General features: G+C 42.0%; 1 protein-coding gene and 1 long non-coding RNA gene across 2 annotated transcripts; both read right to left on the bottom strand.

Moving 5' to 3' along the window:
- Positions 1-548: 548 nt before the first annotated feature.
- On the bottom strand, positions 549-1,392 carry LOC108789527 (zinc finger protein 524-like). The gene has a single exon (XM_018559566.1). The coding sequence runs from the start codon at positions 1,390-1,392 to the stop codon at positions 616-618; it is 777 nt and encodes a 258-aa protein (XP_018415068.1). The 3' UTR covers positions 549-615.
- Positions 1,393-1,396: 4 nt separating this feature from the next.
- Positions 1,397-3,831, bottom strand: LOC108789541. Its single transcript, XR_001941406.1, has 3 exons — positions 3,638-3,831; positions 3,361-3,367; positions 1,397-1,990 (listed from the first exon to the last, which is right to left on the bottom strand). It is a non-coding gene; the product is annotated as an uncharacterized LOC108789541 (long non-coding RNA).
- Positions 3,832-11,714: the final 7,883 nt, after the last annotated feature.

The following is an 11,714-nucleotide window of genomic DNA, read 5'->3' as shown; positions in this document are numbered from 1 at the left end:
GTGGCTTCTACACACCAACAGATTTCCACAGTCACCCTGGGTTGTGATAGGGATATGTAAATCCAGGACTGAAGTGCCACACTGTGACTGTACACAAAGCCAAGAGTTTCAGAGACTACAGCCTTTCCCCTTCATCAGGGCTACAAACAATATTTCTTTATATTTTCTTTGTGTTATTTTTTAGCCCTGATAAAGGGGGCAAAGATGTAAGCTTTGTATACAGTCTTTTTTTATCCTGTATCGGAACTTTAATATCATAGTATGGTGCTTTGAATCTAGATTTACTCTTTCTTCTAAAACTTGTGTGGTTGTTTCTGGCTTCAGATCTTTCGGAGACAGAACAAGAAGGCCAGGAGAGTCACAGTCAAGTCAGACACCCTAATCTGCATACATTTTCCAAGTCAGTGACTCAGAAAGTATTAAAGGCCACGAATCATCACATTGCAACCAGAAATTTAGCATTTAGAGAAATGGCAGCCTCCATGCTTTCTCAGTACACTTTTCCTTTAAATACTCTGTCAGCAGTACACAACACTTGGCTATTGACATCTTGCACGGTCTAGGACTGGAAGAGTTATTTTAAACATACAGTTAACATTTGTATTTGCCCAGCAATCACAGCACACTGTCATCTAAAAGACTCTTCATAAAGTTTTCTTCCCAGTCACTGTTGTCTGCAGCAACCTGCCGAAACAAAGCTTGGATGGTGTGTTTCCTCTTCATGTGCCTGCGGAGGGTATTTCTTTCTGTGAAGCGCACATAGCATATTTCACATTGATAGGGCTTTTCCCCAGTGTGCACCCTCTGGTGTCTTTGTAGTTCACCAGATTCTCGGAAGCCTTTGCGGCAGATGTTACATAGGAAAGGTCTTGCTCCAGTATGTATATGCTTGTGCCGTTGCAGGTGAGAAGAGCGCTTAAAGGTTTTCCCACACACTTTGCATTCAAATGGTTTGCATTCTGAGTGGGTAATGCTATGGCGTTCCAGATCTGACACGTACAAGAATGACCTGAAACACATAGGGCAGTAATGAAGTCTTCTGGGTCCCTCTGATGATAGATCATCTAGGTCATCAACATCTTGAAGTGATGAGATGATATCATCTTTGAAAACTGTGTAAGGAACCCCTTGATCATCTATCAACAGGAACTTGCTTTTCTCTGTACAAGATTCATCTTCACTCACTTGAGGCTGGCATCTGATGTCTTTGGTTTTGGTTACATTTTGTGAAAAGCAATTGTTGACCCCTTCTTCTTTATATTCTTCTTCAATAGTATCTGATACCCTCATCATGTCTGATTGGTCATTATTGAAAGGTTCTAAACCAGAGCTCATGTCAGCACAGTGAGGGTCCTCAATTCTGGCATCTGAAGAGACATGGCTTTCCTCCATCCCTCTAGTTACTTTTGATTCAGAATTTGAGCAATGTAAAAGTTGTGGCTGCTCACTGACAATGTCACAGTCATAATCTCTTACTGCCTCAGAGGCATTCTCTATGACATTCCAAGGAGTTCTGAGTAATGAATGTGAAATTGGTACTGTAGCTACTTTTATTAGTTCTGTTCCCGCTGTTATCCATTGTGATGTTACATCTTCATTTACATCTTTGTGATGGATATTTTCAAAGTGATTGTATGGAATGTGAAATCTGTCTTCAAATCTAACATCTGAGCTGGCAGAAGGTAAATGTTGTAGAAAACAATCAGCGTGAGCTTCATTACTAACACATGGTTGCAGATTACTGCCATATCGATATGTTGGTAGAGGTATTGGCTTTACATGTGAGCCATAAGATTCTCTACCTATGGGATCAAGGGCTCGTGTCCAGGACTGGTTCCATGCCATAGGGTGGCTCAATGGCTTTGCCAAGTTAGTCCACTCCTTAGAACACTTATTAACCATCCAAGGCTGATGAAATTGCTTGTTATAGTTTGAAGACTCCATTATTAAATATTTTTCATACACAATCCATTAGTCTTTACTTACTGGCCTGTAAAAAAAAAAGGAAAATGTAATTTCACATCTATACTGCAAATAACTACAAGTAAACCTGTTGCAAACCTTTGCAATGCTTACTAAGCAGGATTAAGCTTCAGTAAAAACTAGTATAACTAGTACAGTAAAACTATGCAAAATCAATCAATACAGTAGATCCACACACAAGGGCAGCTGATTTTATGAGCAAATCTTTTCCTGTAAAAATTGTTTACAGCCTTCCACCTCCCAAGCCTTCTTTTTAGTCAGTGAGGCTGGTCATTACTTTAAAGGCCATTTAGAAGGATTAGCAGGACGGAAGGACAGGCCAAAGCTGAAAAGGAAAAGTCGTCTGATTACACATTTTTTTCATGTTTAGTTTGAAATGCCAGTTTTGTGACAGATTTATTTTAAAGCTGAACTGTAGCCATCTAGAACATAATATTGAATGAAGCATGACTAGCATTTTTTAAATGTCATCCTCATGTTGTTTACCTTTTACTGGATTCTATTTCTGTTCAAGAATTGGCTTTGGCCAAGTTGTTTGGTTACTGAGAGATAATTAAGCCGTTGACTCGCGTAAGGATTCAGGAGAACATGCTCTGCCCACTCATTATCACCCGCTACATTATCTGTGAATGCAATAATATTACTGTGGAAAAGTGATGGAGGCATGGCATATCTAACAGGGGCTTCCACCCACAGAGGGTATAGATATTCCCTGCTGCTCTGCATGGACATTACCGAATCGTAATGGGCTGGAGCTGGTGCGAACTAGCCCTTATAGATTGAGAGCTTGGCGATCACGAACCACTGATTGCTCAGCTCATAGTCTTCTTCCTGCAGGGAGCGGTGGTGAACAGGGATTCCCCCCTCCCCTCTCTGTTCCCCCAGCGCTGATTGGAGGGACAGACAGGGGAGGGGCAGTCACAATTGGCTCTAGCCGTAGAGAGGAAGAGTTAGCTGTCAATCAGGCACAAGTTTCTGCACTGCAGCTGACTTTGGGTCACAGTAGTACGTTAGTAAATCTACTCCTGTGACCCAAAACAGAGTTAAAGCCAAAAAAAAGTTTTGGCTTTAGTTCTCTTTTAACAAACAAAAAGCCTTTGTTACACATCTGTATTTTATTTTTCTAAATTCATACCATTCATGCCGGATACGTTTATTGGAGTCTTTTTCCCTTTGTTGTTCCAGTATAATTAAGTGTTCATGTTTTCAATGTAACATTACTTTGTATGCAAACACTTAAAGTGAAAAAAAAATATATTGCTTGTTAGACTTTTGGTAACAGATCCCAAGATAAGAATGGGTGCTCATGTTGGATTTCTGTGACATCATTGTCCATTAAAAGGACTCATTCATTTTAACTTATGGAGTGCTGGTGACCTATTTTCTTCAATCAAGATAAGAATGGGCACATGCTTGAACACCACCTGACTTTTAGTATGCGGTCTATACATCTGTCCAAGTCAATAACCAGGCTTTTAAATGGCACTGAAAGCTGCAGTTAGTGTAGTGTCAGTTACCACTGATCTGGCTCTTCTTTCCAATTTGGCAGGCATTATCAGATGTAATGTAATTGGGATGTAACTGGAAATTTAAACTGACATACAGAGCATGTTGAAAAATGCAATATAAATACAATTTTGAGAGAGTCATGTACCTAAAAAGGTGAACCCTGGAAATACTGCTCGGTAACACAGCGGCTCCTGAGCCCCATCACATCTTGCTCGTAATAACATTAGCTGGCTGCATTCTGCTGGACGTTACACATAAAACATGAAGTTGAGGAAAATGTGCCTTGCAGTTGTATGTGCCTGGCTCCCCGGGATCCTCTGTGGCACACCTTCCATTATCTCTATGATCTGTCTTAATTGCTGGAGCCCATGGTTGCAGTATGGAAGGGCAGCTACTACCAATTTGGAACCCAGAGAATACACTTCAGATGAACCGGATATATCTGTAGTGGTGCAGAAAATAAAAGTCCATGTTAGGCATAGAAGGGTAGAAACATGAATAACATCAGTTACATTAGGCTTTGGGATAGAGTACAGAACAGTTAGAACTTCCTCCAGGCTTTTATTGCTGCCTGTGTCTCCACTGGGGAGATTCACCCTCTCTACGTCTAAAAACGTTTAGTTATTTCTGCTCACTTCCTGTTATGTCTCTGGAAGAGAATAGAAATCTGGGGCACAGACAGCAAAAAATTGCAGGTTTTTTTTCAGATGAATATTAAATATTGCATATAAATATTTCACATTTACCACTTCTAAACAGCAGGTGGTGCCAAGAAACCTTTCTTATTTGGAGTCAAGAAACCAGCTACCTTCAGGTTTTCTGTAGTGTTTTACTTCCATGCTATGAATTGTAATTCAATCTCCAGCTATTCAGTTATACTCAAAACACACAGCTAAGTGAGCTAAGTATGTCAAAGGGAGGGACACACCTTCTCCCTCACTCTGCCCATTCAATTACAAAGAAGCAATCAAAAAATAAGCAGTCACATCTAGGATTTGCTATTAGAAATTCTGTTTGTCAAAAACTCTTATGGAAGCACCTTGTATTCAAGAAACAAATTGTATTAGTAGAAAAACAAAATTAATACAATTATTAGAAAACAAAATGCAAAGGATCAATTTCAAAACTTGTAAACACAAATAAATACAGTTTATAAATAAAACTGAATTAAACTATTACAGTTTCCCATTCAAGTAATTCTTTACTTTCCCATATTATCTGACTAGAAAGTTTATAGTCCCGCCTGATTTCTAGTGCAGGCTTGGGTAAGCTGCGGGCCCAGGCTTTTGCCAAGGCTGGAGAGTCATGTAGCCTTTGTCATCAGCCAGGAACTGTGTTCAGGCAAAGCCACTGATTGGCTGGCTCTGATGTAGTGGGTTTGATGATAACCCGAGTTACAATAATAGCTCTTCTGTGGGTTCTGCTTCAAAAGTATAGTATGTATATTAACAAGATATATGGTATGATGAGAGTGTGATAAAAGTCAGTTTTCAAAAATGTAATGTTTTAGAAATTCTTTGATAATATGTATTACAGCTGCTGTTTAGTTTTCTATAATATAATGCTTATTTAAAGAGTTTACTTTTCCAAAAACCAGTTGTTCTTGTGTCATTCCTTACTTTGGGTAATAGTTTGGACTACACTTCCTTCCCACTTACATTTCATGACCGTAAGACATGTAATTATCTAACGTTCTGGGATTATTTGGCTCTCCCAAGTGCATTGAAAGTTGCTATATTGTCAACGCAGCATAACTTCCATAGGAATTATCTTTGTTGAGTTTAATTGCAGACTTCACCAGGGACATGTAACCTTTAGATAAACACTACTTGCATCACCTGCCATTTAAACACTGTTTTGCTATATAACATTTGCAAAATTCACTGGAGAATATCTATTCATGTCACTGTCTTGGAATGTGACCAACATAACATGTCAACCTAATGTCCAATGTACAACTTCACCCTGTGTTTTTAGAGCAGACCTAATGTCTATATAATAATACCCTATATAGCCTAAAAGCCTATTTTACCCCCCACAGCCCCCCATTCTATAGCCTTCACTGATGACAAAAAACTGTGTAATACTATCAAACTTAAAAGTGAACCTTGGGTTACAGAAAAATGGTACATCTTGCACTAAGTTTGTAGAGAAGGAACTTCCATGTGGCTGCATATCTAGGTGGATTTTCCATAGCATCCTCATGAATCACAATACCACAGACTTCTGATAGGCATACAACAACCATTATATGTGGCCATAAACTTGGGTCTGCCTGCCTCCTAAGCCTTTCTGTAGCCCATAACTTCATATGTTGCTTCACTAACCAGCAGTCAGGCTTGTAACGTACCCTGTTTCCCCGAAAATAAGACCTACCCCGAAAATAAGACCTGGTACTATTTTTGGGAATTGCTAAAATATAAGACCTACCCCGAAAATAAGACCTAGTTGTGACCATTCCCAGGGACGGTGGTGGCATAAGGGGGAACTTGAAGAACCGCAGGAGAGGCGGGAGAGAATCAGCGGTGCCAACAAAGCCAGTGCTGGAGGAAGAAAAGTGGCACTGGAGGGAGCCGATGCCTCCTCTATAGCGCCGGCTCCTGGAGTGATACTAAATGCACTCTGCCTGTGAGGAATCGATAGTGAAAGTGGGCTTTGCTCATTCTGGCCAGCGATTGTTTAGCAAATTGCTCTTGGAAAGGTACCGCACCCCTGATAGCCCCGATCACCATATTTTTGTACATGAATACATGTAGACTGTTGTACATGAAGAAGTGTGGATTGTTGTACATTAAAAAAATAAAAAATGAGACCTACCCCGAAAATAAGACCTAGTGTGTTTTTTTGAGCCCCCAAAAATATAAGACAGTGTCTTATTTTCGGGGAAACACGGTAGCAGAGGTTGACTAGAGCTGACAACAATAATAGCTGGTTGCATATCAGTGCACCGTAATTGGTCTTTAGTGCAGAGCCTTCAGGTGAACGAGATGAGAAGGGGAGCAATGGGTTATGTTTACATAAGAGAGGATTTGTAGGGTTACAGGGATAGTTAGTGTGAGGGGGGGTCTTATGGTAGTGCGATACCAGTGCTGATCTACTGGTGCTAAAAGTTAGTTTATCTTTTCAGAAACATTTCCAAAAAGGTAAAGTCCCTGCTGGCAGGCATTGGACCCTTTCACATCCTTAGAGCACAGGAGGGGGGGCTGACATGAAGTGGGTCCTTATGTGCAACCTAACTGTTTCCAGGTGTGGGCAAGTATTTTGTTAACCCTCAACCAAGGTCCTTCAAACCCTTTACCCATTACAAGAAAAAAAACAAGACACGCATTGCTTACCCTTGTTCAATATTTTATTTGCTATAATTTAACCAAAAAAGGAGGCGTCTTCTGTCTTCTCTGTCCCACGCTGGGCTCCTCTTCTTGGCTGAAACCCTGTCTAAGGTATAAAAAGGAATTTAAAAACGTAGCAAGGGCTGCATTCACCTTCAGTCTCCACCTGAGGGAATCCTAACATGTTGATCGTTGTTGTTTGCTAAGTGCACAGAGAATTGTGGGATGTTCTTAAATTAGGTCCAACCGTTCATTCATACATTCACTCAGACATTTCTATTTCCAGATTAGGCACCGCCTCTCACTTTTTTCACAAATTAACAAATATTACATGGTGCACCCATGATATCAGTGTGGCAGAGCATTATGAGTTTCTATAGAGAGAATGTGGCAGTATTCACGTGTAAAATTGGAGCTTGAGCTTTCGAACAACAATCTTTTTTTCAGCAAAGCAGCTAAGGTCAGCCTGGTAAATGTAAAAAGCCTGGGGCGTTATCTGCTAATTATTAAATATTATTTATATGTAACATTCAACATGTACCTGATGAAAAAGTGAATGTTTTTTTCTGCCCTGAACGCTGTTAATAAAAAATAAATAAATATATATATATTTATATATACACAAAACCACTATACATCCCCTAAAAGCTGCCCATAGATTTTTAAAAGAAGTATCATAACAGGTTACCCTGTAAAAGAACAGAAAATTGTTTTAAAGTATTTAAAATGCTTGCTTGCTGCATTTTTGCTTTCCGTAAACATTTTTTATTTACTTGCACTGTGCCCCTAAACTTGGTAGCAAATCTGATTGCATTAGAAAGTCAGTTCTCTAGCACAACCCCCTACCTTCCTGCACATCATAGTCTTCTCCTCTTCTGGGAGTGTCTAATTATTTTCTGTGCTGGCCCAGCTCTTCCATCCCTCCCCTCTCTGCATAAACTTTTTTGTAGCTGCCAGGTAAGGACCGAAGTGGTACTATAGAATGTCACTTGAGTGACATCTTTGAATGTTCTGGGATAGCTGCCATCACATCCAAGATGGTGGAGCACAGCAGCAGTCTCAGGGCTACACAAGGGCTTTTACTGGTACATAACCTGCCTAAAATACATTTAATGCACATATAATCTTATGAGAAGATACTGTTTAAATTAAAAGGTCTTTCTAAGGATCCTCGTCTGATTACTTCAGTTTCCCATTGGAAAAGCCGGCACCAGGAACACTTGAGAATATTGGCCATACATTCTTCCTGCACACCCTCAGGGCTTGTTCTCAATATATCTCATACTTTAACAGTTGTCAGTAGAACTCATAGCTTAACATGGCTTGTTTAAACGTGTGCTGACATGATTTCTTTTACACAGGATTAGAAAATGAGCACCCATATGACTCAAGGCATTCCTGTTTATGGCTGAACCAAAAGGCATAGTGACATGGCTGGAATGTGCGTGTATATGTGACCATTCTCATATAGTCTGTGGCCAATTTTAAAGTGAACCTGTGCTTTGCCAATACAGAGCAAAGCAACAGGTTCACTTTAAAGCCAAGTCCTGCAACAGCAGATAATAACTTTTTTGCACTGCCCTGTGCCGCCATTTGTCAGAAGGTGCAAAGAGAAATCCTGGTATATCTGGTTATGGGGGAGACGTGACTCTCTCCCTCTTTGCCTTCATTTCAACATTCATGCTTAACAATGGGCTGTCTCTTCTGCAATAAAGGACTGCCAACTCTCTGTTTGCCTTCTTATTGAAGATGTGCACTGAACTGTACAGCTCAATGTACAATTTTGTCATATACCGAGATAAATGAACTACCAGATGTGTGTAAGTTAAGTCACCCCGTCACTGCCAATCAAGACGGCCAAAGATCCCGAACCCAGAAGAAGACCAAGTGAGGATGCCTGCACCGGAGAGGGAGCTTGTAGACATCACATGGTTGGAAGGGAAGAGAATGAAGTTCAATTAGCAATTTTGATTTTAATAAACGTTATAACAATAGATTCTGCACATAGATCCATCCAGCACTCCAGTAGCCCCCAAACTTCTGAAACACTCTCAAGGAAACCGGAACCAGAGCTTAGACGGTTTAGCTTTGGACTATTCCCTCCTGAGCCTCACTACTACTATTAAAGGCACAGTCCACCTTTTAGAAAAAATAGTAAATGCACACACACTAATGAAAGGAAAGAAATGTATATTTATTATTTTGGGTTTTTTTTGCATTGGAGTCTACAAAGCATTGCAACAACGATCAATGCAATGCTTAGGATCCTGCAGACTCTTCCTACAGCCCCAGTCCATAACATGGTACAGAACTTTGGGTATGGGGCTGGAGGAAGTAATCAGTGGACTACACGTGGTTACATCACCAAACTTGCTCTCCATTGAGATCTACGAGTCCCTCTGCTGTGGTGGCTGATGAAGCTTGTAGTCTCTCCATCCACAGATCCCTGGGTGACTATGCTTACTCCTCCCCTGTGTCTATGGAGTGAGCCATGGGCTCCAAACATTTCTGCCTTTGCTCATCTCCAGCAACAACAAATTGAACACTAACTGGAAGCCTGTGCAGAGAAGAACCTTGTGATTCAAGAAAGTGGGGGGTTGAGGGGGCTTGGGAATGTGACCACGTTTCATGTTACACCATAAATATGGGTGTAACATGAAACAAGGTCACAAAGGTGGCCCATGCTTTTAAAAATGTGCTTCCCATTGAGTCCCTCCAGGAAACCAGAGGCGACTTAGGGAGCAGGGAGCAACACTCCATAGAAATGTAGGCTTCTTGTTTCAAGGGGGTTGGGAGGGGGCTGCAAATAAAATCGTGAACTGTTAAGGGGGCACCCTTTATGTCTAGAGGAAAGGAGGTGTAATCTCTACATAGGGAAAGGCTTCTTTGCAGTAAGAGCTGTGAAAATGTGGAATAGACTACCTCAGGAATTCATTCTTGCCAGCTCAGTTGATTGTTTTTAACAAAATCTGAATCCATTGTTAAATGCACAAATGATAACTGGATATTAACATTTCTAAGTGATAACACCCAAGACTGTTGATCCAAGGAATATCCCATTACCTTAGGGGATCAGGAAGGTTATTTTTTTCCTTTGTTGGAGCAAAATTGAACAATACTTTATATGGAGTTTTCTTTTTTTTGCCATCCTCTGGATCAGTTGAGGATCTAGGGCAGCGGTCACCAACCTTTCGGACCTCATGGACCACTATCACACATATGAGAATATATTTATATATGAGGAAACTAAAAATATGAGAATATATCTATACACACATACAGTATGTATAGACATACATACATACATAGGTGCTGGTGTGCCTGCAGCAGTGGCAGTGCTGGTGGAGGGAGGGAGCGGTGCCGCCTGCCCTGGCCCGCCTGAGTAATAATATTAATTGTTTCCCCCCCCTATTCAATCTGCCACTGGCCCTGCCGGTGGCGCCCGGGGCACATGCTCCCCCTAGCTTCAGCACTGCCCCAACCACCCCTGTGCCTCCCCTTCCCCCACACTAAGCCACTATTACCTGGCTTCTCCCCACTTTTTCTATGTCCCGCAGTCTGCTCAGTCCGGGTACTGACAAGATGCTCCGCCTCCTGCAGAGCCCGCACTGTACTGAGAGCCGCGCATTCCTTGTGACAGCCGCTCCATGAGTCATTGAGAGGCACCCCCGCAGCCTCCGTGCCGCTTCAATGACGGCCCAGCCTGCATGGCATCAGAGGGGTCGGGGACCACCAAAATTTTCTCGGGGACCACCAGTGGCTGATCTAGGGTTCTGTATAAGGAACTATTCAATTTCTTCATTTTGTTTCTCTATTGGTTGAACCTGATGGACTTGTGTCTACATTCATCCTGTGTGACTATGTTAGGTGGTTCATTGGATCACTGATTCCCAGTTTCACCACCTCACTACTATTACCGTGGGAATATTGTAGTTATACCGTGATGACAGATCCACAGTAATCGCCATCTCGGTCTTACCTGCTGGACCCACCACAACTTTTGGCACAGGTAATGCAAAATCAGACCCACTGTTGTCATTAAGTTTTATCGCCGTGTGTAAAAACCTGTGCAAGTGACGCTGAGTATTTGTGACGCTGTTATCGCTGACAAGGGTACCCCAGTTATCGCAAGCGATTTCCACATCTGTCGCATTGTTTGTGGAAATCGATGCGTGCGACGCTTCCTAACTCACACTTGTTCTATCTAAAAGCATCATTGACAATACAAGGCAGACATGCAACTGTCAAAGGGGAATTCCCAGCTGACACCTATAAATGAACTGATTACCCTTGAGGCCAAGGAAAAGAACATTGTTTTTTTGCTGTCATTCTCATGCAGATGTTTCATTCTCCAGAGGATACAAATGTGCAGTGAGTAGAAGAAGCCGGATATACTGTACCTTCCTTTACAGATACAATGTCATTCCGATGGTCAGCTGGCACTGCGGGATCTCGGAGTGGCTGGAGAATCATTCATTCGGCTGGTGGATGTCCTTGCTCCCATGGAACAATGGAGAGCAGCAGATGGAGCGCTGGGGCACTAGGACCTCCAGGCGTCTGCAGCGCTCAGAGGAGGGGGAGAGGAGCGCTGAGCGCTGGTCCTAGTGCCTGCGAGCGCCCCGTACTGCTCTGCCGTGTCACCGGCTACAGGACTTCTCATCATCACCCCCATCATTCATGTCCTCTCATCCTTCACAGAGACATGATGGGATCCCAGTCCGCAAGCAGATGCAGGCTTCTTGTCTGCCTAAACGTAGAGAGATCTGCCTAGAAATCAATCCCACATATACCATGGCGTTTTCCCCCAGTGTAGTATGGAGTTGTCCATTAGGGGGTGTGCGGGTGTTGTTAAGGATGAAAGTCATACGAGGTTGTGAACTGAGGTGCTGATGT

Source organism: Nanorana parkeri, unplaced genomic scaffold (assembly GCF_000935625.1).
Source record: "Nanorana parkeri isolate BGI_ZX_2015 unplaced genomic scaffold, ASM93562v1 scaffold405, whole genome shotgun sequence".
Classification (NCBI taxonomy): Eukaryota; Metazoa; Chordata; class Amphibia; order Anura; family Dicroglossidae; genus Nanorana; species Nanorana parkeri.
This window is presented reverse-complemented; position numbering and strand designations above follow the sequence as displayed.

Bases quoted from the DNA above. Each gene is read 5' to 3' on its own strand.
- LOC108789527 (XM_018559566.1), bottom strand. From the start codon at position 1,392: ATGGAGGAAAGCCATGTCTCTTCAGATGCCAGAATTGAGGACCCTCAC.